The sequence below is a fragment of the Cervus elaphus genome, chromosome 28, assembly GCF_910594005.1.
Source record: "Cervus elaphus chromosome 28, mCerEla1.1, whole genome shotgun sequence".
Lineage (NCBI taxonomy): Eukaryota > Metazoa > Chordata > Mammalia > Artiodactyla > Cervidae > Cervus > Cervus elaphus.
This window is the reverse complement of record NC_057842.1, coordinates 50,534,423-50,561,296: the sequence shown is the minus strand read 5'-3', so window position 1 is coordinate 50,561,296 and position 26,874 is coordinate 50,534,423. Positions and strand designations below refer to the sequence as shown.

Below are 26,874 nucleotides of genomic sequence, written 5' to 3'. Positions count from 1 at the left end.
CCATTTCTGACAGATGGATACAAACTCATTTGTTGGAATTTATCACTTGGAACCTTACACAAAGACAGCAAGCGACTTGGATAAATTATACTCAACCTCAATTATGAGGGAAAAAAGGAAACTTTAAACTCTACTCCACTGGGGAGTTCTCTGTTAACCTTCTAATAAAAGCAGAGGACCACAGCTTAGTGAAGGCGTTTCTTCAAGGAGATAAGAGAAAAATAATCCAGTGAGGGAATGCAAGGCCCTGAAAGCAAACGTCCACATGAGCCTTAGTAATCAAAGACTACCATGAAGTATTAATAGCAATTCTTGTGTGATGGGTTCAGTCAAAGATTGCTAGCCTTGTTGAAATAGGTATCTGCCTCAGCTTCCAAAGTCAAAATGCATAAGAGTCCTCTTTTCCAAGTATGCACACTGCAATCCCAGTTCTGGACATATTACAAAGACAATCAGCAGAAGTTGCCACCTATCAAGCTAACTGAACTTCTAAGCCAAATAGTATTTGGCAGAGAAACTTGCAAATAGAAGATTTAAACAGACAGAACGATCCTTTTGAAAAGACTAAAACAGAAAAAGATTTTAGTTTTGGGCAACTTTCCCAAAGTTACATACATAATACAGATAATTTAAAGAAATGAGAAAAAAGGTTTGTTCTCAAATTGTGTTGTAAAAGAGCTTTTTACTGAAATGATCACATTAATGTAAAAGACTAAGATGCTGCCTTAACAACCAACAACATAGTACTTAACATCTGAAGGTACTGGCCTGCGCATTTGTAATACTAGTAATATTAGAGGCAAATATCAACTAATGGGCCATAGTCCTGATGCATTCAATATTTCCCAGCATCCCCAATAAACTAAGGATCTATGAAGATGAGCAATTTATCACAGTGAAATCCTATTTATCACAGAGTCCCCATGTACATGACACCACACCAGGAACTTAACCAACAGTATTTCCTTATAACCCAGACTTACTTAGCGGGACCTGTTCCACTGGAACACAAAGCCCTCCCCACCCCCCACCCCCAAAAAAAACCACTGCATAGAACAGTGATTAAACTTTTAAAATCTGACATCTTTAAGTGTTTATTTACATGTTATTGTTTCCATTGATTTTTCTATCACATCTTTAGGTAGAGAAAATAGAGAAATTAGAAAATTAAGGGAGTAAAATGCATTTTCAGAAATAGAAGGATATACACCAACACTATCTCTGAATGGTAGAATTCAGTCATTTTCTCCCCCTCATTTTTACTTTATGGAGTGCCCAAAGGTTAAATTTGTTTAAACTCTTTTACTGGTCACTCTCTGTTATCAGTATATTAATCGTATTTCATATTAAACATTTTAAAGATGTAATTACAGAGGCCAAAGACCACAGGGTCACACATGAAGCAAAAAAAACACAGGGAAGGACATGTTTTTCTAACTGAAAGTAACAGCACATCTAAAGCAAAGCATGGACAATATGGTATGTAAAACATGTGTTTTTGTAATCATAATTTAGAGGTAATTGTAGATACTTAAGAAAAAATTTCACTGGTAAAACACACAGTGTATAACACCTTAAAATTGTAAAACAAATTCAAAATGACACACACACATCAGATCATAACCTACATCACACAACTTGATAAAATTATTCAGAACATGGTGTACATTTGTAAAATCTTTTGTAGGTCTGCTATGACAACAAAATGTGATAACTCATTCGGAGTGCATTATAGGATCATGGGGTAAGACCACAACATGTGGCCATTTGTGCCATAATCTTATTTTAGACAACTTACCCTAAGTAAACGTTTCAACAGAAAAAATAATAGAAAGATGATCACTACAGCAGCCCTATCTTTAATAAGGGACTTCCCAGGTATTAGTGGTAAAGAATCCACCCATCAATGCAGGAAACTTAAGAGACACAGGTTCAATCCCTGGGTTGGGAAGATCCCCTGGAGAAGAGTATGGCAACCTACTCTAGTATTCTTGCCTGGAGAAACCCATGGACGTAGGAGCCTGGTAGATGACAGTCCATAGGTTGCAGAGTCAGACATGACTGCAGCTACTTAGCACACCTTTAATAAGAGCAAGCCGCAAACATTTAACGTACTCAGTAATGGCGGGATGTCCAATAATGAGAAGAACAGCTGATGTTGGCTTACTGGTAAAGTGACAGTGTAAAGTACTGAAGATGCTGTGTATTTTATCAACATAAGCTTGTATTTCAACCCTGGTGTGACCTTTTACTAGCTGCTTAACATGTCTTATGCTCATTTTCTCTTTTAACAAAAGGAGATTTAATGCTTATATTAGAAGATTATGAAGATTTAAAAGTCCAAAGTGACTTACACAGCATCTAAAACTTACAACTTGAATAAAAACTCCCTTCTGTCTTTTACAGACATTAACATTGAGAAGATCATGGAGAAACAATGAAAAATATTTACTATTCATTAAGGAAAACAGTGAATATAAAACTGTATATACAGTGTAATTATAATTTAGCAATGAGCTGTAACTAATAATTAAAATTAAGTTTGAATGAGGAAAATTAAAAGGTACATGTGCAAATGGATTAAAAAAGACCAGCAGGTCATGAATAAAAATTATAATAATAATTTGAAATGGTAAAATAATAGTAGAACTATGAACAAAATTTTAATACTGTTATTTTAGTTTTACAATTTAAAAAAGTAAATGGATATGTAGGTATGTGTAGAGAACTGAAGAAAGTCCTACTATTATGGAAAACAAACATCATCACTAGTCATTGAGACAGAAACGGTGAGACCTGCAGCCTAAACTCTACTTCTTAGGGCAGAGAACCTGAAAACAATCCTGGTATTCCTGCTCCTTTCTTGTTTTGGGAGAGGGATGTGAGCACAGATCCGGAGAGGAACTGATACCGAAGTGTTCCAGTGGGTACTTAAACTGCAACCACACTTTACAGAGTCACCCACAGTGCATTTTTAGCCAGACCGAAGTGTACAGAAAGGAGACAGCTTGGTGGTCATGTATCTGTGGACACCGTGACACTCACACAAAAAACGGGAGGTAACACATGTGTGCAACTTCTGCCTTAGTTTTGCACACTCCCCATTCCTGGCTTCCTCCTTATAGCAGCCAGCCCCTGACCAGCTGGAGCCTCTCCTGAGGCTTCCCAGCTTAGTCTGTCCCTTCTAAACAGAAACCAGCACTGTGAACTCCATCTCGCCTTTGTCTGGTCTGAATTTACCACTACAAGCACCTGCCCTACGGCAGTTATTGTTCTGAAAAGTAATGCAATGGATGGAATCATGAAAGGGCTGGCAGTGAGATCTAATTTCTACTGACCAAACATGCCCAAGCCAGCATTTGAACTTTATGATTTCTAGAGGGACCTGTCAGCCCCTGTAACAGCCGGAGAACAAACTGTGCCAGAAGAGGAAGAGGATATAATCTTCCCAGGATTCTTTACATATATTTACTTGGACTTTTATCTACCTACAATAGAAGATACAACCATTATATTTCCCAATATTTAGGAATAAAGCTGCATTTTATTTTTTAAAAAGACATATTTTATAACATAAGATTATATGGAGAAAGGTTGAAGTAGTTTAATAAATACTGATCTTGCAATTACACTCCTTGGTATATACCCAAAGGAAGTGAAAACTAATGTCCACATAAAATCTGTTCAAAGCTGTCATGTACACATAAATTGTGGTACATCCAGACAAAGGAATATTATTAAGTGCTAAAAAAAAACAAGCTATCAAGCCATGAAAAAGCAGGGAGTTACCTCAAACATGTATTATGAAAGAAACCAATCTGAAAAGGCTATAAACTACAAAAGGCTACAATCTTACATGATTCCAACTATATGACATTCTGGAACACCAAAACTACAGACACAATGAAAAGATGAATGGTTACCAGTGGTGAAGGGGAAGGAAGGATGAATCAGCTGAGCAGAGAGGGCTTTCAGGGCAGTGAAATTTTCTGTGTGACACTATAAAGGGGGATATATTGTCCAAACCCATAGAAAGTACAACACCGAGAGTGAACCCTAATATAACCGATGGACCTTAGGTGACACTGATGTGTCAACATGAGCTCACAGACTGAAACCAAAGTGTCACACTGGTGGAGGATAAGTTGATCGTGGAGGAAGGTGTGCATGTGTCAGGGTAGGGGGTGTATGAGAACTCTTTCTACTTCCTGCTCAGTTTTGCTGTGAACCCAAAATTGTTCTAAAAAATAAAGTCAATTGAAAAAAAATTAATGGAGAAAACATTGAAATATTTACTGAATATTTCTAATATGGCATAGGCTCTAGAGCTAGATCCTTAGCTAATAACATAGTTGATATCATCTGTAATATAAAAGTTGGAAATAAATGTCCATGGTGGTAACATCTAGCTAATTACACTTTACAAAGATGGTGCAAATACTGGTGGCTATGCGACATATTGCTTTGTTTTAGGATTTCCTGTGAAATGCCACCAAAAGTTTCTCAAGATAGCATTTTAGGATCATCAGACATTTGCTACAAATAAATGTCATGAGGAAATCTAGAACAAAGGTTGGTACACTACAGGCTGCGAGTTGAATGCAACTGCTCCTGTTCTTATAAATAAAGTTTTATCGGAACATAGCCATGCCCAGTTGTTCCCCTATTGTCCATGGCTCCTTTCATGCTACGATAGCACAGGTGGGTACCTGCAACATAAGCCCCACAACGTCTGAAGTATTTACTATCTGGCCCTTCCCAGAAAAGGAAGATTTACTATCTAAATCTACTACTTACTATTTACTAAAAGATTTACTATCTGGCCCTTTTCTGTCTCCAGACAAGAATAAACTGGTGGTATTTGGTAATATTTTTGTATTAAAGAAAGAATATTGGTTTTTTATACTTCTTTACTTGTACATGATAAATTATGCAGCCCCACAAAGCAGTTCTCTAATGAGGATCAAAGAGGACCAAAGCTATAAAATAAATCCAAATAAAGTGATACGAGACCATGGTTAGCCAAGATGCTACACTTACATGGTCATATTGGTAAGTGCACTAGTAAAACAAAGGCAATATGTTACTTCACAGCACAGCACCTCATCTTCTTATCTGAGAAATTAGGATAACAGTGTCTGCCTCATTGGCTGCTGAGAGAAATCAATGAGACAATAAGTGTAAGGTAATTGTAGCAGTTTCAGGTATTTATTGATCATTAAGAAATATATTAAAAAGTTACTAATATTTTCATACAATTTAATCACGATTTCTTTTCCTTAAAGTTATTCCTATAAGGAATAACTTATAAGGGGGGAAAAATGCATCAAGAATGCTGAGTGGGCAGTATCCCACTTTCAATTCTAGTTTATCTTTGTTTTATATATTGAGGCTCCAAACAATATTTAGTCTGGGGGAAAAAAAAAAGATGTCACTGCTTTTAAAATGAATTTAAAAACAAAGGACCAGAAAATATTTCAACAAAGGACCAGAAAGTATTTCATTTTACATGCCATAAAAGGCTAACAATGTAGAAAAAAATCCCATAATAAAATAAAGTGACCTGAAGAACCATATACAATTTGGCATTTATTAGCTGTTATGTAAGTAATTATCATTATTCTACATTTTTCTTAACAATCCTGATTGTAACATCTTGAACCTTGGAATTTAAAGTAAAAGCAGTTAACATCCAAACAATATGAAAATTTATTATATGTATATTTCAATTGCTACTATTTCATGAAACAGTAAGAGTAATATAAACATTTTAATTTCTTACATTATGCAAATAAATTAAAATTTTTGATGTGTGAGAGAAGGTTGGTATTTTTAAATAATCTAAAATCTTAAGGATGAAATTCTTCTTTCTCTTATCTTTTTAATAAAAATGGCAAACAAAACAGCATGATCTATCAATATTAGAATGATAGTATTATCTTTGAAAAATTTATGACTTAAATGGTTACCTAGTAGACTAAAATATTACTAAGAAATAAAACCTGTGGATATTATTTCAGAATTGAAGAATACTTTTAAGACCATAAAAATTAATAATTTTAATCATTATGCAATCTCTAAAAACAGGATAAAGTGTACCTGATGTCCAGCCTTTACTTGCTTCAAAACACTTTCATAGCATACTTCATCCATGTTATTCAACTGCTGCACCTTAAAGTTTATAAAACATGTAAAATATCAAATAAAGCAATTATAAACTGCTTAGCTACAAAAAATCTTTACCAATTATGAGCAATCTCCTTTTACTTTCAGACTAGCCAGAATGCTGAAACAAGAAGTGCAGTTATCAATACGTAATACACAACAACCCACAGGAAGTAAACACAATGTAATTAAAAACTACAAGTAAAATACCTCATATGCAACACTTTCAGTGTACTAACTTTATTAAGAATGCCAAGTTTTTTAAACACAATAATTTTAAGAACAATATTCTAATTAGAGATATTTTAAAATAATTTTAAGGTTCTTTTCACTGTTTTCCCCAGAGAGCCCACTCTTCAGGCTTTTTTTTTCTTCTGTTTCATTCCATAAAAATATAGAGCTTTCCAGCCCAGGTGGGATGCATGAGACAAGTGCTCGGGCCTGGTGCACTGGGAAGACCCAGAGGAATCAGGTGGAGAGGGAGGGGGGAGGGGGGATCGGGATGGGGAATACGTGTAAATCTATTGCTGATTCATGTCAATGTATGACAAAACCCACTGAAAAAATAAATAAATAAATTAAAAAAAAATATAGAGCTTTCCTAACTCTCAAAATCACAGAATATTACCATAGAATATCAAAATGTAAGAAAAATGACTATTTCTGTAATGAATATGGAGTTCAGTAAATATTTTTCTACAGAAACATTTTCCAAATTGATTGGAAATTTAGTATCAAATTTATGAATTTTAAAAAGGTCTCATTTTCTTTGTTAATGATGAGATGACTTCCAACCAAAAAAAGGTAAGGTGGTTACTTTAAAATAGCAGGCATGTGACCAAGCTTGCGTCTCTCTATTTAACACTGATTAAGACTTTGCATGGGATGAAAATGTTATACATCTAAAATGACTATAATTTACATTCTTTGTTTTAATAAAGGAAACATTTTAACATTCTGGAACTCTTACGACTTAGTGATTAAGTAAGATGAAATAATCACAAGACAATTGACTTTCCATTAATGACTCACAAAAGACCACCAAAACTCCTCCAAACAAAATTCTTAATAATTTTTTTGGTTAATTTTGGACTGAATTCTGATCAAGGGCATTATTTCAAATTAGATCTGTCATGGACACTATTTTCCCATGTTCTTCCACTACAACTGAATCATATCATGATCTTCTGAAAGAAACTTTCGAAAATCTACAAGAATTTCTTAGTATAAGAAATGACAAATTAACAACGGTTAGAATATATTAAACGACACCCTGGGGAAACGCTTAATTGTTACCAACTGTATATGCAGCTGAGTGTAAAACTAATGCATTTTAGTAAGACAAAAATGCATATTTATAACTAATATGTATAATTAGTTTATTATTTATACTACATAATATTGATAAAAGTATTTTTTAAATTTTGCCAAATTCCTGAACCTTCTAAATAATTACCACAGATCAACATCTCACACCATTCCTTTTATGATTACAATGCTAACATATTGTGGTGAAAATACTTAGAATTTAATTAGCTTTAAGTGATTACCAATTTCTATGATAAAAATAAGTTTTATAATGGCTGAAAGCATCTGAAAACACTTTATATTTTTCTGTGATAATCATCTGCTATCTGCTATCATTTAAATTATAAATTGAAAGAACAATCTTATTCACAACTCCATCTGTTCTAATGATACATTAAAATAAACTAAATAATCAAATATATTTTAAGATATAACCAAAAAAAAGCAGCAATACCGAAAAGCACTTGAAACAATCAAAGAAAATATGCATTTCATAACTATTAATATATCATGAACTTCTGTATACATTTGAAATGGTTCCCCACAATTCTAAACATCTTAGTTAATATGCAGATAGAGTATATAACTGTTGCAGTGATATTGGCTCTTAGCATTTTCTAAGCTAACTATTTTATTTATAATATTGTAAGGTAAAAATAGACATTACTTTGCCAACAAAGGTCCGTCTAGTCAAGGCTATGGTTTTTCCAGTGGTCATGTATGGATGTTGTATCATGCTGGACTGTGAAGAAAGCTGAGCACCAAAAAATTGATGCTTTTGAACTGTGGTGTTGGAGAAGACTCTTGAGAGTCCCTTGGACTGCAAAGATATCCAACCAGTCCATCCTAAAGGAGATCAGTCCTGGGTGTTCATTGGAAGGACTGATGCTGAAGCTGAAACTCCAGTACTTTGACCACCTGATGCAAAGAACTGACTCATTGGAAAAGACCCTGATGCTTGGAGGGATTGGGGGCAGGAGGAGGAGGGGACGACAGAGGATGAGATGGCTGGATGGCATCACTGACTCGATGGGCATGAGTTTGAGTAAACTCCGGGAGTTGGTGATGGACAGGGAGGCCTGGCGTGCTGTGATTCATTGGGTCGCAAAGAGTAGGACACGACTGAGCGACTGAACTGAACTGAACTGAACTGAACTGAAGGTAAAAATAGCTCTATTTTAGTAACAAAATTATTTTTAGACAAGGAGTAATATAATACACTAAAGACCAAGTTTGACACAGTAACACATGATTCTATCTCATTTTCCTTTATTAAGAGGTCATATGGCCCATGAACCTTCTCCTAAAACTATTTGCTCCACAGGGGGAAACAAATGTCATGAAACTTAATAAACGTATAAATTTTAAGCAAAATATTCCTTCATGATTCTATAAAAGCCTAAAATAAGCACCCTGATAATGCAATAGTACATGGTAATAACATTTAAGGAACACCTCAAAAGAATTTCAGAAATGCTGTTTGTATATATAATTAATATGATAATTATACAACAAATTAAACAGAACACCTCATTTAGTAGTTGTTATCATGAAATTATTTTTCAATTGTATATATGTATTACTTATTTTAGATGAATAATATAATATATATTACTGATTTAACTAGAGTCTTTTATTATTTCACTGTCTTCAACCCTATCAAAATAACTTCTTGAATATATATATATAACTTGTATTCTTACCTAAGAATACAAAATATTCACTGATAACAGCAATGTAAACTGTTACAAGCAGCTTTTTGGAGAGGAGACATTCTCCTCCATGTAGTTGAGGACATGCGCTTGATTTCCTTCTAAGCTGTCATATTTGTAATGGTGGTCTGAAGTCTCTAATGTCAAACAAGTATTAAACAATATATCAACAAAAATATTTCTAGAAAAGCATAATTTTTTAAAAGAATTATTTACCTTATTTGCACTTTTAACCCCTAGAAATGTCTGTCCAAGAGGAACAGGTCGAAAACGGCCATCAAAGAAGAAAAGTCCAATGCAGGGATTAACATGTAAAAATGTAGCAACGTCGAGGTAGTTGGGTAAGGTAGCAGACAGTCCAAGAATTCTTATCATACTCTGCGTGGATTCAACCTACAGGAGTTAAATAACATATAAGACATTAAATAAATTATTTAATTTATACATTATATTAAATAACACATAAATAAAGTGTATAAGTCTTAAATAATGTGTAAGACTGGATTCGTACTTAGTTTAAGGTAAGCTTTGGTAATATAAGGTATGAAATATTTGCAGTAAAATAAGATCACTAAAGGTACTGAGAATAACAACACATAGTCTAAAAGATAATATGCCTGAATTTGGCATGTGGAATGATATAAAAAATGATTAAAAATGTACTTTTAGTGTATTTCCTGAACCAGGAAATTCTATTAGTTAAATGATTTCTTTTGTTTTCCTCCTAAAAATGTAACAAGGCAAGTGACATGTGTTAGGCTTTAGTGTTAACTTATAATTTCAAGCACTTAAAGTATATACTCTTTATTCTCAAGTTCAGAAATTTCAAATTCATTTTAAATACAAACACTTGAAAGTCTGAAATAATTAAGGCAGATTCTTCTAGTGTTTTACAAATTTAAATTTAAAATGATATAGTGTATAAGGGAGAGTTTATGTGGAATAACAGCCAAAGCTTGGGGGGGGAGAAATTCACAAGTACATTCTCAAAGAACGTACTAAGCTCCATTCTTTGTGTTCACTCAATTCAGTTTCTCAGTCATAACCGACTCTTTGCAACCTCATGGACTGCAGCACGCCAGGCTTCCCTGTCTAGCACCGACAGCCGGAGCTTGCTTAGACTCAGGTCCTTCGAGTCAGTGATGTCATTCAATCAACTCAATCTCTGTTGTCCCATTCTCCTCCCGCCTTCAATTTTTCCCAGCATCAGGGTCTTTTCCAATGAGTCCGCTCTTTACATCAGGAGGCCCAAGTACTGGAGATTCAGTTTCAGCATCTGTTCTTCCACTGAATATTCAGGGTTGATTTCCTTGAGGATTGACTGGTGTGATCTTGCAGTCCAAGGGACTCTCAAGAGTCTTCTCCAACACCACAGCTCAAAAGCATCAACTCTTCAGTGCTCACCTTTCTTTATGGTCCAACTCTCACATCCATACATGACTACTGGAAAAACCATAACTCCGTCTGTATGGACCTTTGTCAGCAAAGTAATGTGTTGGATTTTTAGTATGCTGACTAGGCTGGTCACAACTTTTCTTCCAAGAAGCAAGCGTCTTTTAATTTCATGTCCACAGTCACCATCTGCAGTGATTTTGGAGCCCTCCCAAATAAAATCTGTCATTGTTTCCATTGTTTCCACATCTATTTGCCATGAAGTGATGGGACCGGATGCCATGATCTTAGTTTTTTGAATGTTGAGCTTTAAGCAGCTCTTTCACTCTCATCAAGATGCTCCTTAATTCCTCTTTACTTTCTGCTATAATGGTGGTGCCATTTGCGTATCTGAGGTTATTGGTATTCACCCTGGCAATCTTGATTCCAGCTTGTGCTTCATCTAGTCTAGCATTCCGCATGAGGTACTCTGCATATAAGTTAAATTAGCTGGCTGACAATACACTGCCTTGATGTACTCCTTTCCTAAACTGGAACCAGTCTGTTGTTCCATGCCCAGTTCTAACTGTTGCTTCTTGACCTGCAAACAGATTACTCAGGAGGCGGTCTGGAATTCCCATCTCTTGAATTTTCCACAGTTTGTTGTGATCCACACAGTTAAAGGCTTTGGTATAATCAATAAAGCAGAAGTAGATGTTTTTCTGGAATTCTCTTGCTTTTTCGATGATCCAGCAGATGTTGGCAGTTTGATCTCTGGTTCCTCTGCTTTTTCTGAATTTCTGAATATCTGGAAGTTCACAGTTCAGATATTGCTGAAGTCTGGCTTGGAGAATTTTGAGCATTACTTTACTATCATGTAAGATGAGTGCAATTGTGTGGTAGTTTGAGCATTCTTTGGGATTGCCTTTCTTTGGCATTGAAATGAAAACTGACCTTTTCCAGTCCTGTGGCCACTGCTGAGTTTTCCAAATTTGCTGGCATATTGAGTGCAGCACTTTCACAGCATCACCTTTTAGGATCTGAAATAGCTCAACTGGAATTCCATCACCCCCATTAACTTTGTGATGCTTCCTAAGGCCCACTGGATTTCGCATTCCAGGATGTCTGGCTCTAGGTGAGTGATCACACCATTGTGATTATCTGGGTTGTGAGGATCTTTTTTGTATAGTTCTTCTGTGTATTCTTGCCACCTCTTCTTAATACCTTCTGCTTCTGTTAGGTCCATACCATTTCTGTCCTTTATTGGCATTCTTTGGAACTCTGCATTCAGGTGAATATATCTTTCCTTTTCTCTTTTGCCTTTCACTTCTCTTTTCCCTTTCACTTCTCTTTTCTCAGCTATTTTTAAGGCCTCCTCAGACAACTATTTTGCCTTTTTGCATTTTTTTTCCTTGGGGATGGTTTTGATCACCGCCTCCTGAACAATGTCACGAACCTCCACCCATAGTTCTTCAGGCACTCTGTCTATCGCAAATAATCTTTTAAATCTATTTGTCACTTCCACTGTATAACTGTAAGGGATTAGATTTAGGTCATACCTGAATGGTCCAGCGATTTTGCCTACTTTCTTATTAAGTCTGAATTTTGCAATAAGGAGTTCATGATGTGATCCACAGTCAGCCCCAGGTCTTGTTTTTGCTGGTTGTATAGAGCTTCTCCATCTTTGACTGCAAATAATATAATCAATCTAATTTTGGTATTGATCATCTGGTGATGTCCATGTGCAGACTCGTCTCTTGTGTTGTTGGAAGAGGGAGCTTGCTATGACTGGAGTGTTCTCTTGGCAAAACTCTGTTAGCCTTTGCCCTGCTTCATTTTGTACTCTAAGGCCAAACTTGCCTGACAACCCAGGTATCTCTTGACCTCCTACTTTGGCATTCTAGTCCCCTGTGATGAAAAGCACATCTTTTTTTGGGATTAGTTCTAGAAGGTCTTGTAGGTCGTCACAAACTTGTTCAACTTCACCTTCTTTGGCTTTAGTGGTTGCGGTATAGACTTGGATTACCATGATATTGAATGGTTTGCCTTGGAAATGAACAGAGATCATTCTGTCATTTTTGAGACTGCACCCAAGTACTGCATTTCAGATTCTTTGTTGACTATGAGGGCTACTCCATTTCTTCTAAGGGATTCTTGCCCACAGTAGCAGATATAATGGTCATCTGAATTAAGTTTGCCGATTCCAGTCCATTTGAGTTCACTGATTCCTAAAATGTCGATGTTAATTCTTGCCATCCTCCTGTGTTCACTGCTAGGGTGTAATATTTTAATTATGCTGCTAAACACTGCTGATAACATTGATTAATTTGTTTGCCAGTCATTTATTACGCTTTTAATGCAGTGCAGGGAAAGCAGGGGTTTAGGGTCTGAAAAAGCACACACAAAAATCACTGCAATGTATCCCATGAACAGTAGCACCTCCTGAAAACTGGGAACAGTGAAGAGAGATGACAGCTGTTTCCTAAGAGAAGAGTGGTTAGAAACGCAGGCCAGGGAGAGGTGTTTAAGACGCTGCGCTTGGCAACACTAGGGTACCGGTAACAGAAACGGAGAAACCATTGTGAGAAACCTTGCGTGCCAAGATGCTTCTCCATTTTACTGTTTATGAACCCAGGACACTACCCCATTCTTGTTCAATTACATTTTTACAGCTTACAGTATTCTCACCTTTTTTCATTTCTAAACATTCTGTAAAATTTCTTTATCCTTTCTAATTCTGTTTACTCATAGGTTTTCTACTTATTTGTGATTAGATTTGTTCTAAGCTTATTTTACTTTTTTAAAAACTAGCTTTAAAAATATTTTTATAGGACTCAAGTTAATAAATCTAGTTTATTGTTTTTCTATCTTGCATTTAATTTTATTTTTTCAACTTTGGTATTTTTCCATTTTTTAGCATTCTATTTAATATTATCTAGCAGTTAAAATTTAATAATTAACTTATTATAGTCCCTACACATGTTTCCTTTTAGAGCATACTTTGAACTCGGACTTATAAATTCGTCTGTACTAAGTAAGCTTTCATTATTTTCTAATAAGAGTTTCACTCTCCCTTTTCCTTCCATGAGCACTTACTGAGCTCTGAGTGTCAGAAGAATAGTCTTTCAAATGGTTGGGTTTTATATCAACTTATCAAATTCAAAGTGTAGAAGGTATGTGTGTATGTGTGTCTATATCTATCTATATATACACACATATAAGTGTGTTTGTATGTAGATAGGAATATATAGTTTTTTATCATATAGAATTTCTTTCTAAATTTCTATTGTATTTTGCTGTTGTTGTTCAATAGCTCAGCTGTGTCCAACTCTTTGCTATCCCATGGAGTGCAGCACACCAGGCTTCCCTGTCCTTCACTGTCTCCCAGAGTTTGCTCAAATTCACGTCCACTGAGTGGGTGATGCTATCTAACCATCTCATCCTATATTTTTATATATTTACTAGGCTTCCATGTTAAAGTCTAATTTAAAAAAGGGCTTCTTACCTGGGAAAAAGTTTGAACACCTCTGATGTGATTTAAGTACACATGACTTGGAATGAATTTGGTAAGCTAATCAACTTCAACCAAATTCCTTTATGAGAGAATCCATTAAAAAAGATTCTCAATCTGTAACAAAAAACTATACAGTACTATTATTTTTTTAAATCTAGGAATGTTTAATGTTCTTGCTATCATAAAATAAGGGGATTCATGGGATATACTTATTTGAGCAAATATTTTAGTTATTTTTTTCAGGTTTTTATGACCTTCTTAGTCAAAAGTTGCTTGCCTCATGTTGGTATCTTCAAGTTACTATACCTAAGTGAGCAGCTCCCAACATTGGATTTCACCTTGGATATTTCAATACAGTGCATACACGGGCTGGGAAAATCCAAGGTCCCGCACTCCCTGACACAAATATCACTTACAAGAACTAAGAGAAAATGTGGCCCTGTCCCTTCCAAAATCATTCTGTAAGTAGGACAAAAATGAATCTGCTTACTCACTGTAATGGGTTATATCTGGGCTTATTTGAGGATTAATAAAACACTATGAGATACACACATAGCTTCCCAAGCAAATCCAACCCAAGTCAAGGAACCCTAAGTAAGGGGAACTGATGTCCCTATCTGTTATTTAAGAAGTCTCCTTTACGTATTATAACTAGACTCCTTTACAGTAATTAGAATGCTATCTTGAAGTACATTTACTTATTTGGCTGTATTACATCTTATTTGTGGCACATATGACCTTGCTCTTCATTGCTGCAGGCAGGATCTTTTAGTTGCAGCATGTAGGAATTTTTAGTTGTGGCATGTAGGATATAGCTCCCTGACCAGGGATTGAACACAGGGCCCCTGCATTGGGAGCATGGAGTCCTAGTCATGGGACCACCAGGGAAGTCCCCTAGAATAATTTTAATTATACCATAGTTCTATTTACTACTGGTGGTGATTTGAAAGGATATGAAAGTGACTGTTAGTATTAAAATCATTCAACACAAAAGTTATTGAGTATATTTTTAACGTCTTTTGATGTTAAATACACGACACCTTGCAAACACTAGAGATATTTTTCTGCTAAACCCCCATTTTAAAACTACTGTTATCTTTTTAATCTAAAAATAATCTGTTATGCTCATAAGTTTGTATGAGAAATATTTTCCTTTAAACATGGATAATTTGAAACTTTATGTCTTAAACCACATCTTGAAACTCTACACACTATACAGAGTAATCTGAAAATATTAATAGTTGAAAACTAAAAAAAGCTAACATTTTACAGTTTCTTCTTTATCATTAGCCCAAAAAATAGGCAGCAAATTTTTATAGCATTTTCTCTCACATAAAATCTAAGTCTGGACAAAGTCTCCCTACTCATTGAAAGTAAATTTAGTTAAAACAACTAATGTTAGTTCAACACTGTTAAATACAACAGATTTGGCTTTTACTCTACTTTTCTCTTTTCCAAATCTCTCTCATGCCAAGGATGTTGTGAATTTAGTACCTAATCCCATCATGAAATTTTAGAACCTGAACAGAATCTACATCGCATTAGAAAAGCTCCCTATGGTGTGTCCATGCTAGTTACAAAGTGCCATGTGAAGCACTGCCATCTACTGGGAATGTCTGATAATCACAAGAACAAATAAAAATAGGAACTTCGCTTTTTATAAAAATATTTATGAGCACTGCTCTGCCCTGCACTAATACACTGGAAATATGAGGAGAATCATATAGATCATTCTGTCAAGGAGATTAAAATCTAGTGAGGGCCACAAATAAAGACAGAATTAACTATCACAAGTTGTGAAATTATAAGGAAGACTGTAGCAAGTGCTAAAAATGTGCAAAGAAAGGGAATACAGAGGGAACACAGAAAAGGTGGAATTCATGCCGAGCGGTGAACTAGGAAACACTTCATAGAAGAAGTGATTCTGGGCAGATTCTAAAGAACAGTAGGTTTTCAACAGATAGATCTGTGGAGTGATAACATACAATTCTGCATTTATAACCCTTAATCTCATAAAATAAAGATACATTCTGATTTAAGGGAGATTAGTTTCATCTCCGAAAGAGATGGGAAAAAAAGAGGCATTGGAAAAAATACTGGGGAAGGAAAAAATTTGGTTCTGTGTGGTTGGAACCTAAGTAACTAAGGAATAGAATGGAAAAGTTAAAATTAGACAAATAGATCAGGGTTTTAGTAGACTTTTATGTCCAGCTAAGGTATTTAAACATTTTTCTTAAGATAAACAAACAGCAAGTCAGCAAAGGTTTATGAGCATAGTACTGATAAACTACACAATTGGAATTTGGCTATATTATGAAGATGCTCATGTATAGGATGAATTAATACATTATATATTTAAATATCGCTGTGCTGTGCTGAGTTGCTCAGTCATGTCTGACTCTTTGTGACCCCATGGATCGTAGCCCACCAGGCTCCTCTGTCCATGGGATTCTCCAGGCAAGAATACTGGAGTGGGTAGCTATGCCCTCCTCTAGCGGATCTTCCCAACCCAGGGATTGAACCCAGATCTCCTGCTTTGCAGGTGGATTCTTTACCATCTGAGCCACCAGGGAAGCCCAAGAATACTGGAATGGGTAGTCTATCCCTTCTCTAGGGGATCTTCCCGACCCGGGAATCGAACGGGGGTCTCCTGCATTGCAGGTGATTCTTTACAGCAGCATTACCGGGGATATTTACATATTATATATCCATATTACAAACAACATATTATATGTTCCTGTATCTTCTAATAATATATTTATAATCGCACTGCTGCTGCTGCTGCTAAGTCGCTTCAGTCGTGTCCGACTCTGTGCGACCCCATAGACGGCAGCCCGCCAGGCTCCTCTGTCCACAGGATTCTCTAGGCAAGAACACTGGAGTGGGATGCCGTTTCCAATTGCACTACATATAATTAAAAACATAATATATAACTTTATACATTTTACATCATATAGTTTATAAACTACATATAGAAAATTATACTATTGAACATTTATAATTTACAAGATATTTATGAATTTTAATGAGTGCCTCCCAGTATATACGGTACATAATGTGCGTGTCTGTGTGTATGTGTATACAGCAGCACCCTTGCAATCTATTTTCTCCCTCAGTTGGGAGTGCTCAAGAAAGAAAGATGCCCTGGTCAAACTCCCTTGAAAACATGCTGCTGATAGTCCTCTTGGCAATTATACTAATGGTATTTACTTGACCTCTAATGCTCTATAGTTGCAGGAAAGCCTTACGTTTGTAACGCTTTTAGCTGATGGACATGGTCTCTCCAGATAGCTCAATGCAAACAAACCAGGAATGTATGGACTCATGTGGCCTGGGCTCCCTGAAAAACATCACTAAGCTATGTACATATCAAGGTACCAAGTCAAAACATCTTATGATCAGGAAGTATCACCATGGGAAGTAGTACCTTCTGTTAACCACAAACTCACTTACCCCATATGCTAATCATATTCACTGCTTTCTATGTCAATCATACCTCAATAAAGCTGTTAACATTTTTATTTAAAAATCTCATGATCAAAATAGCTCTCTTTTGCATAAATGATGCCCTGAATGATTCTTTTCAAGACTTCACAAGTAAACGAACTGCCAGAGCAAGAGAAGAGAACAGCGGCGGCAGCTGCAGACTTTTCACAACCACATGTATTCTTGACGCTGTTCTAAGTTGAGTATTAGCTAAAATCTTTGATTTTTGTGTGCCTACTTGAATATTTCAACTCTTTGTATTCTGTGTCTGTGTGTCTGTATGCACATATTTTTATATGGTAAAAAGTGGACATGTCCTAAAGAGTCCTCTAATTCCATCCCTACTATAAAACCACTTTTACTGTTGTTTCATATGCTTTCACATCTATGCACCCTACTCTACCCCAGCTTAAAAATCTAAATGGAGGCAAGAAATTTGTTAACTACATCCACACCACCTAGAACCATGAAGCTGGCACACAGCAGGTAGTTAACAGATGTTCAGTAAATGAGTGAATGAGAATATATCGCCTTTATCCCCCACTGGGATTGTGCTATATACAGGACCCAGCTTGTCTTTCAAATGAAAATTATAACCTGGATATCTTTTAAGTCTGGTTCTTATAGCTCTGTCTCATTCTTCTTAAAAGACTGCAAAGTAGCATTTTATTTGATGACTGTAATAGGATTTATTCAGAGAAGGCAATGGCAACCCACTCCAGTACTCTTGCCTGGAAAATCCCATGGATGGAGGAGCCTGGTGGGCTGCCATCTATGGGGTTGCACAGAGTCAGACACGACTGAAGCGACTTAGCAGCAGCAGCAGCAGCAATAGGATTTATTCAATCATATTTTCTTTTGTTGATCATTTGGATTGTTTCCAATATATTCTGCATTAACAAGAAAGCATCAGTGAATACTGGTGTTACTATATTTATGTTTCTGTGCTATTATTTCCATAGGATAGAACTCTAGGAGGAAAAGCATAGTTCAGTGAGAGTTTTCAAATTACATTTTTTTTTCACTTTTGCCAATCTAATGGAAGAGGAATGTCTCAAGCTAATCTGGATTATTTTTAAGCTTCTTTTCTATGATTTTAAGTATTTTTATTTCCACTGTAAAGTGCTTTTTCCAAATTTTAAAAAAACTTACATCTCTTACTATCAACAACCTCAGATATGCAGATGGTCCTACCACTCTAATGGCAGAAGATGAAGAGGAACTAAAAAGACTCTTGATGAAAGAGTCTTGGTGAAAAGGCTGGCTTGAAACTCAACATTCAAAAAACTAAGGCCATGGCATCTGGTCCCCTCACTTCATGGCAAACAGATGGGGAAACAACTGAAACAGTGACAGACTCTATTTTCTTGGGCTCCAAAACCACTGCAGATGGTGACTGCAGCCATGAAATTAAAAGATGCTTACTTATTGGAAGGAAAGCTATGAGAAACCTAGACAGCATATTAAAAAGCATAGACATCACTTTGCCAGCAAAGATCCATACAGTCAAAGCTATGGTTTTTCCAGTAGTCATGTATGGATGTAAGAGTTGGACCATAAAGGCTGAATGCTGAAGAATTGATGCTTTCAAATTGTGGTGCTAGAGAAGACTCTGGAGGGTCCCTTGGACAGCAAGGAGATCAAACCAGTCAATCCTAAAGGAAATCAGTCCTGGATAATCATTGGAAGGACTGATGCTGAAGCTCCAATACTTGGGCCACCCAGATGCCAAGAGCTGAGTCATTGGGAAAGACTGAAAGCAAAAGAAGAGGGTGGCATTGGATGAGATGGTTAGATAGCATCACTGACTCAGTGGACATGAATTTGAGCAAACTCGCGGAGATAGTGAAGGATAGAGGAGCCTGACATGATGCAGTCCATGGGTTTGCAAAGAGTAGGACAAGACTTAGTGACTGAACAACAAATATTTATTAGTTTACAATAACCTTTTAAGTACAAAGGACATCTAAGCTTATTTTATGTGTGACAAATAATTTCTATTATTCTTACATTTTATCTTTATGGAGGTAACTTTACTGGTCAAAAGTTTTTAATGCATATTCAAATGAGTCACATGTTTCCTTTATAGCCTTTGGAGTTTTGCACTTTGCATAGAGTGTATCCACGCCAAGGTTATTTTCAAAATGCTCTCTTTAATACACTGAGTTTTGTCTGATATAGTTAAATCATTAATTCATCTAGAATTTTATGGTATATTTACCAGATTAAAATACATTATTTTAAAATATTTGAAAATGCAACATAAACTTCATAAGTTCTGTACTCCCTTTTTTGTTTAAATTCCCATAGCGAGATCTAGATGACAGCTATTCAAGATAGGAAATGTGAAAGAATTTATGTCTATCTAGTTACTGGGGTGAGGCACAGTGTTGAAGAAGAAGGAACACTTGGAGGCCACTCCCACACACTTAATTTGGGCTTGAGAACTGAGTGAATTGTGATGCCCTATATAAATATATGGGAGAAAAGACAGAGTTTCTGACATGTTTAGCAAGAGATGTCTTTGGAATATCAAAGTAGAAATACCAACTATGTTTGGACAGGACTAGAAGTCAGCAGAGAGATATGGACTACATGCAGAGACTTAGGTGATACTGGCAAGGAAGTGCTTTTTTCCCAGGGTAAATATTTAAAATAAAAAAGAAGATGACAAGTGACTGGATCTTGTGCTGGAAGAGGTCACTGAGTGGATGTGAAAGTGAAAGTCGCTCAGTTGTGTTCAACTCTTTGTGACCTCATGGACTGTGCAGTCCATGGAATTCTCCAGGCCAGAATATTGGAGTGGGTAGCCTTTCCCTTCTCCAGGGGATCTTACCAACCCAGGGATGGAACCCAGGCCTCCCACATTGCAGGTGGATTCTTTACCAGCTGAGTCACCAGGGAAGTCCAAGAATCCTGGCGTGGGTAGCCTACTCTTTCTCCAGGGGATCTTTCTGACCCAGGAATCGAACTGGGGTCTCCTGCATTGCGGGCGGATTCTTTACCAGCTTAACTACCAGGGATGAGTGGATGAGACTGCTGATTAATCCACAAGCTGGACCTCGGCAGTCAGAGGATTCTCACTCCCTTTTCAGCAGGGAGAGTTTAGGCATGGAGAAAACTGGATGAACCACTAACAGTGTCCTATGTTCTACCATTATGTTAACATTGTTTAGTCAACTGCTTCTCGGTCTTTTGGCTAAGATCAAGTGTAATACTGCTTTGTCAATAATAGATACAAAACACAGGTTTCGAAGTTTTCCTGTATTTATTTTGGTTAATTTAAAGAGACTTCAATGAAATGAGACTTGAAAAGAAGAACAATCAGGTACTTTTAACATAAAAATGAAATACCTATAGGTTTATCCACACTAAAATGATTTTTTTCCCCATACACAACACATGTTAATATTTCTTTGAATGCAAGATTAAAGTTTAAAAAACTTACCCCTCAAAATAAGCATACATATAACTTCCTCTTACCTGCCGTAAAGTTCGTGCCACTATGCTTTCTAATACTGGTCCTCTGTCTTCATGCAGTAAATGGACTTCATCAAGAATAAGGAGCTTTACAATTTGGGAAAGAGCTACATCTCCAACACTCTTTCTTGTTACTACATCCCATTTTTCTGGTGTGGTCACAAGCATCTATAACACAAGAAAAGATAAATTTAAAAGAGGAAAAAGATCATATATTACTTAAATTTTCACTGTCATTCAAAAAGAAATATGATTGACCACTTGTATACAGATCAAATAAAAGGTGTTAAAGATACCCAGAATGATATCTGATTCCCTATATACAACAGTCACTTCGCTATAAGTTGTGATATTAAGCAGTTATTTAAAACTCAGGGAAGGTAGTCTGTCAGTAAATTGTACTGTAAAGTGTACAAATTACACAAGCATATTTAAAATGTATCTTACAATATTAAAAAAAAATGACACTATCTTTTAAACAAGTGTGTACTGATAATGGCTTTCATTTGAAAAGGGATAAAAACAAGTGAACAAAGCATTAAAAGGAAATGAAAAGGATCCCAGGAATCTACTCTAGGAATGGTCACCTGTCTATACTTCTCCAAATTTGGAGGAAACTTTACTATTGATACACAGTTTTAAAAAACTACCACCTTTAATATCAACTAATATATGCAGCTCTTTATTCCAAAAAACAATACACATACCACAGCATAACTGGCACATAATAGCAATAAAAACAATGAGTCACCGGAGACCCAGGGTACCCAGAGCAGAAGGTGAGCCCAGGGTACTTAAGTTCCTAGAAGAGACCATTTGACGTGAGCTGTGATTATAAATCTATTTGCTTTCTACATATTGAATTGGCTTGTGTCCTCTAAAAGCATACTATGGCAGAGAAAAAGACAAGTTTAATAAACCTCCTACTATGGAAATATTACACTAGTATATATTTAACATGTGAGGTAACAAGTCAAAAACTGAAGTTTTTTCTTAGCCAGTATATCAGATTATAGAGCCTGATGATAATCAAAATTCAACTATTTCGTGAAGCAGTTAAATGAGATGGGAGTCAGATTTGTTCAACATTTTTGTTGTGCTATTACTCTCATGTCTGTTTTGAAGTTGCTTACGGGAAGGGTGATCTTATTTTTTTAGAATGCAAATCACATACTTCTTAATAAATACATAATCCAAGTTTATCAGGATAATCTGTTGCATTATTAGAGATATCACGATCACTTTGAAATAAACTATGTCAACCACAAAATTTAGCATTTGTATTTCAATATAACATTAATTGGCAAACTATAATGAAATAGATTAAGGCATTCATATCTAAGGTGCAAAATACTATGAATCTGAAGTTACATAGTTTAATTTGCTAGAGTTAAATGGTAATATTGAAGCCACATCAAATGTTACATTGAAAAAAATATGCTACTGGAATTAAGTATAAACAGATGTATAATGAATTTTAAGATCTAAAATGGTTTGAAACATTCACTATGCATTAATTAACATCTTTTATATTCCAATAATTTAAACATAACTTCTACTTTGAAAAATGACAATTTAAAACAATCCAAGATATATCTTACAAATATGCTCAGGGATCACTCACTAACAACTCTTTAACTGAAAATCCTAAAAAACATTCCCATGTGTTTTCAAAAGCAACAATTCTTCTAAATTGTAAATTCATATTACATTAAAATATAAAATAAGCTTACAATTGATAAATGTTAAGAAAGCTACAAAGTATACTACAAAGCTAATAATGTGGTAACAACTAAATTTTAAAATAAAAATTTTCAGATATAAGAAAACTATACTACCAAACCTTAAAAATCCATTTTAGCATTTTGTTTTCTATACTTTCAGCACAGTGAGAAATGACTTCATTTATATTACCATTTCATTACTCTAATTCCCTGAACAAAAATGGCTAGAAAATAAAGTGTCACATTTGCTTAATGAATTGGAACTCATGCAAGACATTTCCATCTGCTCTTGTATTAGGGCATGGGTTAACTGTCAATATTTTTACTGTCAACTCAAACTTCTCTCAATACATGTACTTTATTCCTTTAGGAGTGTAAAAATCATTATTCCAAATGGTTCCAATTTTAGCCAAACCACTGGTAAAATGGCATGGTTGAGATGCTATACACCACTATTGTGTCAACAATTTGGTATATTCAATTTAAAATGCTCCATCCATTTGACAGCTAAAGCAAAAGACCTAAGCCTTGCTAGAACCACTTCATCTGGTAACTAACATAAACATAATCTTTTGCCTTTTAAAACATTGTGACCTAGGAGAAATCACTTTACCTCTCCTTACCTTTTTTGTCTATTGCATTATTTCTGACATGTAACATATACAAACTTAAATGCACAATGTGATGATTTGATACACATACATATTATAAAACGATTACCACAATGAGGTCAGTTAACACTTTCTTCCCCTCACTTCATATTACTTTTGTGTTTGAGTGTGTGTGTGTGTGTGCGTGTGTGTGGTGATAATATTTAAGATCTGCTCTCTTAACAACTTTCAAGGATATAACACAGGAATGTTAACTATACTCACTGCACTGTACATCAGGTCCCCAGAACACATTCATCTTACATCTACAAGTTTGCATACTTTAACCAACATTTTCCCATTTCCCTTATCCCTAAGTTCCTGGCAACCAACATTGTACTCTCTTTCTTTCTTAAGTTTGGCTCTTCTTCCTCCATACAGAAGTGAGAACATAACAGTATTTGTCTTTTCTTTTCTGACTTATTTCACTTAGCATAATGACCTCAAGGTCCATTCCTATTGTGGGAAAAGGCTGAATTTCCATTTTTTATGGCTGAATAATATTCTACTCTACACATATGCCACATTTTTTTGGTCCATTCATTTCTTGGTGAACACTCAGGGTTGTCTCCATATCTTAGCTATTGTGAATAAAGCTGCAAAGAACATCAGAGAGCAATCTCTCTTCAAGATAATGATTGCAGTTCCTTCTGATTTATACCCATAAGTAGAACGGCTGCATCATATGGTAGTTCTATTTTTAACTTTTTGGGAGACCTTCAAACCATTTCCATAGTGGCAGTACACGTTTACATTCCCAGCTTACAACACCAGCTCACAACAGTGCACAAAAGATCCCTTTTCTCCACATCCTCACCCATACTTGTCATCTCTCGTCTTTTTTGATAACAAGTCAATCTAACAGCTGTAAGGGGATACCTCATTGTGATTATGACTTGCATTTCCCTGCTGATTAGTGAAGTTAAATATCTTTTACTGTACTTGGGGGTCATTTGCATGCCTTCTTTGAAAAAATGTCTATTCTAGTCCTCTGTCCATTTTTTGTTGTTTTGTTTTTGGTTTGGCTTTTGTGTTATGTGTGTGTTTTGCTTTTGACTTGTGTGGATATTAACTTATCAGATAGATGGCTTGCTAATATCTTCTCCTACAGGTAACCTTCTCATTCTGCTATTTCTTTTGCTGTGTGGAAGCTTTTTTTCCACTTCTGTTTCATGGGCTTTTGGTGTCATATCCAATAATCATTCCTAAGATCAATGTCAAAGAGCTTTTTTCTCTCTTTTCTTGAAGCAGCAGTCTTACAGTTCCAGGCCTTACGTGCAAGCCTTTAACCCACTTGGAGTTAACTTATTGTGTTAACTTACTTCAGTCTCCCACTCTTTGCGACCCTGTGGACTGCAGCCCGCCAGGCTTCTCTGTCCGTGGGATTCTCCAGGCAAGAAAACTGGAGTGGGTTGCCATGCCCTCCTCCAGGGGATCTTCCCGACCCAGGGATCTTCCCGACGCAGGGATGAAACCCTCTTCTCTTCTGTCTCCTGCACTGCCAGGCAGTTTCCTTACCACCAGTCCCACCTGGGAAGCCCCTTAATTTTTTGTAAGCAATATAAAATAGGTGACCATTTTCATTCCTCTGCATATGGTTATCCACTTCTCCCCATACAATTTACCAAAGAGATCATTCTTTCCCAACTGTTTCCAGCTCAACTGTCAAATATTAGTAGATGGTATATGTGTGAGTTAATTTCTAGTCTCTCTTCTGTTCCATTGGTCTATGTGTCTATTTTTCTGACAGTACCATACTTTTTGATTACTATAGTTTTGTAGTATAGATTAAAATTAGGAAGTCTGATACCTTCAGCTTTGTCCATTCTCAGGATTGCTTTTGCTCTTTGGGTCTTTTGTGGTTACATACTAGCTTTAAAATGCATTTTTCCATTTCTGCGAAAAATGATAATGGAATTTTGATAGGGATGCACTGAATCCATAAATGGTTTAGATAGTATAGACATTTTCTCTTTCAATGTATGAAACACATTAACTCTTTCAACGTATGACAGACATGAGCTATCTTTTGATTTATTTATTTCCATTTATTTTTCAATTTCTTTCCTCAGTGTCTTACAGTTTTTGGTGTACAGATCTTTCACTTCCTTGGTTAAATTTATTTCTAAGCATTACATTTTTTTTGATGCTCTTGTGTATGGGATTATTTATTTCTTTTTCTGATAGTTCATTGTTAGCGTATAGAAATGCAGTTGATTTCTGCATGTTGATTTTGCATCCTGCAACTTTACTGAAGTTGTTTCTTAGTTGCAGAAGTTTTTTCCTGGAGTCTTTAGGGTTTCCTATATATAAAATCATATGTGCAGTGACCATATTACTTCTTTTCTGATTCAGAAGACCTTTATTTCTTTTTCTTGCTTAATTATGCGGGCTAGGACTTCCAGTACTATGTTGAACAGGACTAGCGAGAATCTGCACCCTTGTCCTGATCTAAGCAAAGAAAGACCAACCTTAGGAAAGTTTTCAACCTTTCACTGTTGAGTATGATGTTAATTATAGGTTTGTTATATATGGACTTCATTATGCTGAAGACAATTCCAACCCAATTTGTTGAGAGTTTTTAATCATAAAAGGATGTTGAATATTGCAGGAAAAAGTTTAAAAATGAAAGACATAAAATACCATGTGTTTAGACAGCATGTGGAGGAACCAGAACTCTCATGAAACAATGGTGGAAATGAAAACTCGCACAACCATTTTGAAAAGCTGCTTGGTATTACCTACTAGAGATGAACATATGCAAGCCTTGTGACCAGCAATTCCATTCCTAGTGTATTATGTACTGAACAGAAATGCACACGTACTTGTACCTAAAGATGTATATTAGAATTTTCATAGCTATACTATTTATAATACTTCAAAACTGGAAGCCAAATTTCCATCAACAATAATACAGATAAATAACTTATAACAGTTATACAATGAAACAATTATACTACAAAAATGAGTAAACTATTGCTATATGCAATAATACAGTAAAAATCTGAAAATCTTGTTAGTGAAAGAATCCAGTTATACAGTATAAAACTTCATGGATATGAAGTTTTGAAACAGGTGAAACTAACATAAGGTGTGAAAAGCTAGGAGTCATCTCTGGAGAGGAAGAAGGACACAGCAAATGGCAGAGAAATGAGGAAAGATTCCGAAGTGTGGTAAAACTATTTTGATCGGTGTGGTGCCTGTATCAGTGTATTCAGTTTAGGAAAATTTATCAAGCTGCTCACTTACAATTTCTGTCCTATTCTGAGTATGCATTTTACTCAGTAACAGTAAGCTGTGCACATACATGCTATTATAATTACATATAACTTATAGTTACAAACAAAAACTAAATGGCAAGAAGGGATATCTGAACTGAACAGGCGAAAGGTAAGTAAGAGTTTGCTAGATAAAGAAAGAAAAAAAAAATACCACATGCTACAAAGAAAAACAAGCAAAATTTG

General features: G+C 35.7%; 1 protein-coding gene across 2 annotated transcripts in view; it reads right to left on the bottom strand.

Moving 5' to 3' along the window:
• ASCC3 (activating signal cointegrator 1 complex subunit 3) overlaps positions 1-26,874 on the bottom strand; it is a 324,079-nt gene that overhangs the window by 176,928 nt on the left and 120,277 nt on the right. For both annotated transcript variants that reach the window (XM_043890243.1, XM_043890244.1), the window contains exons 11-13: positions 21,040-21,204; positions 9,402-9,578; positions 6,100-6,171 (exon numbers count right to left, since the gene is read on the bottom strand). In XM_043890243.1, coding sequence (XP_043746178.1) covers positions 6,100-6,171; positions 9,402-9,578; positions 21,040-21,204 — 414 coding nt within the window. The remainder of the gene's footprint in view (positions 1-6,099; positions 6,172-9,401; positions 9,579-21,039; positions 21,205-26,874) is intronic.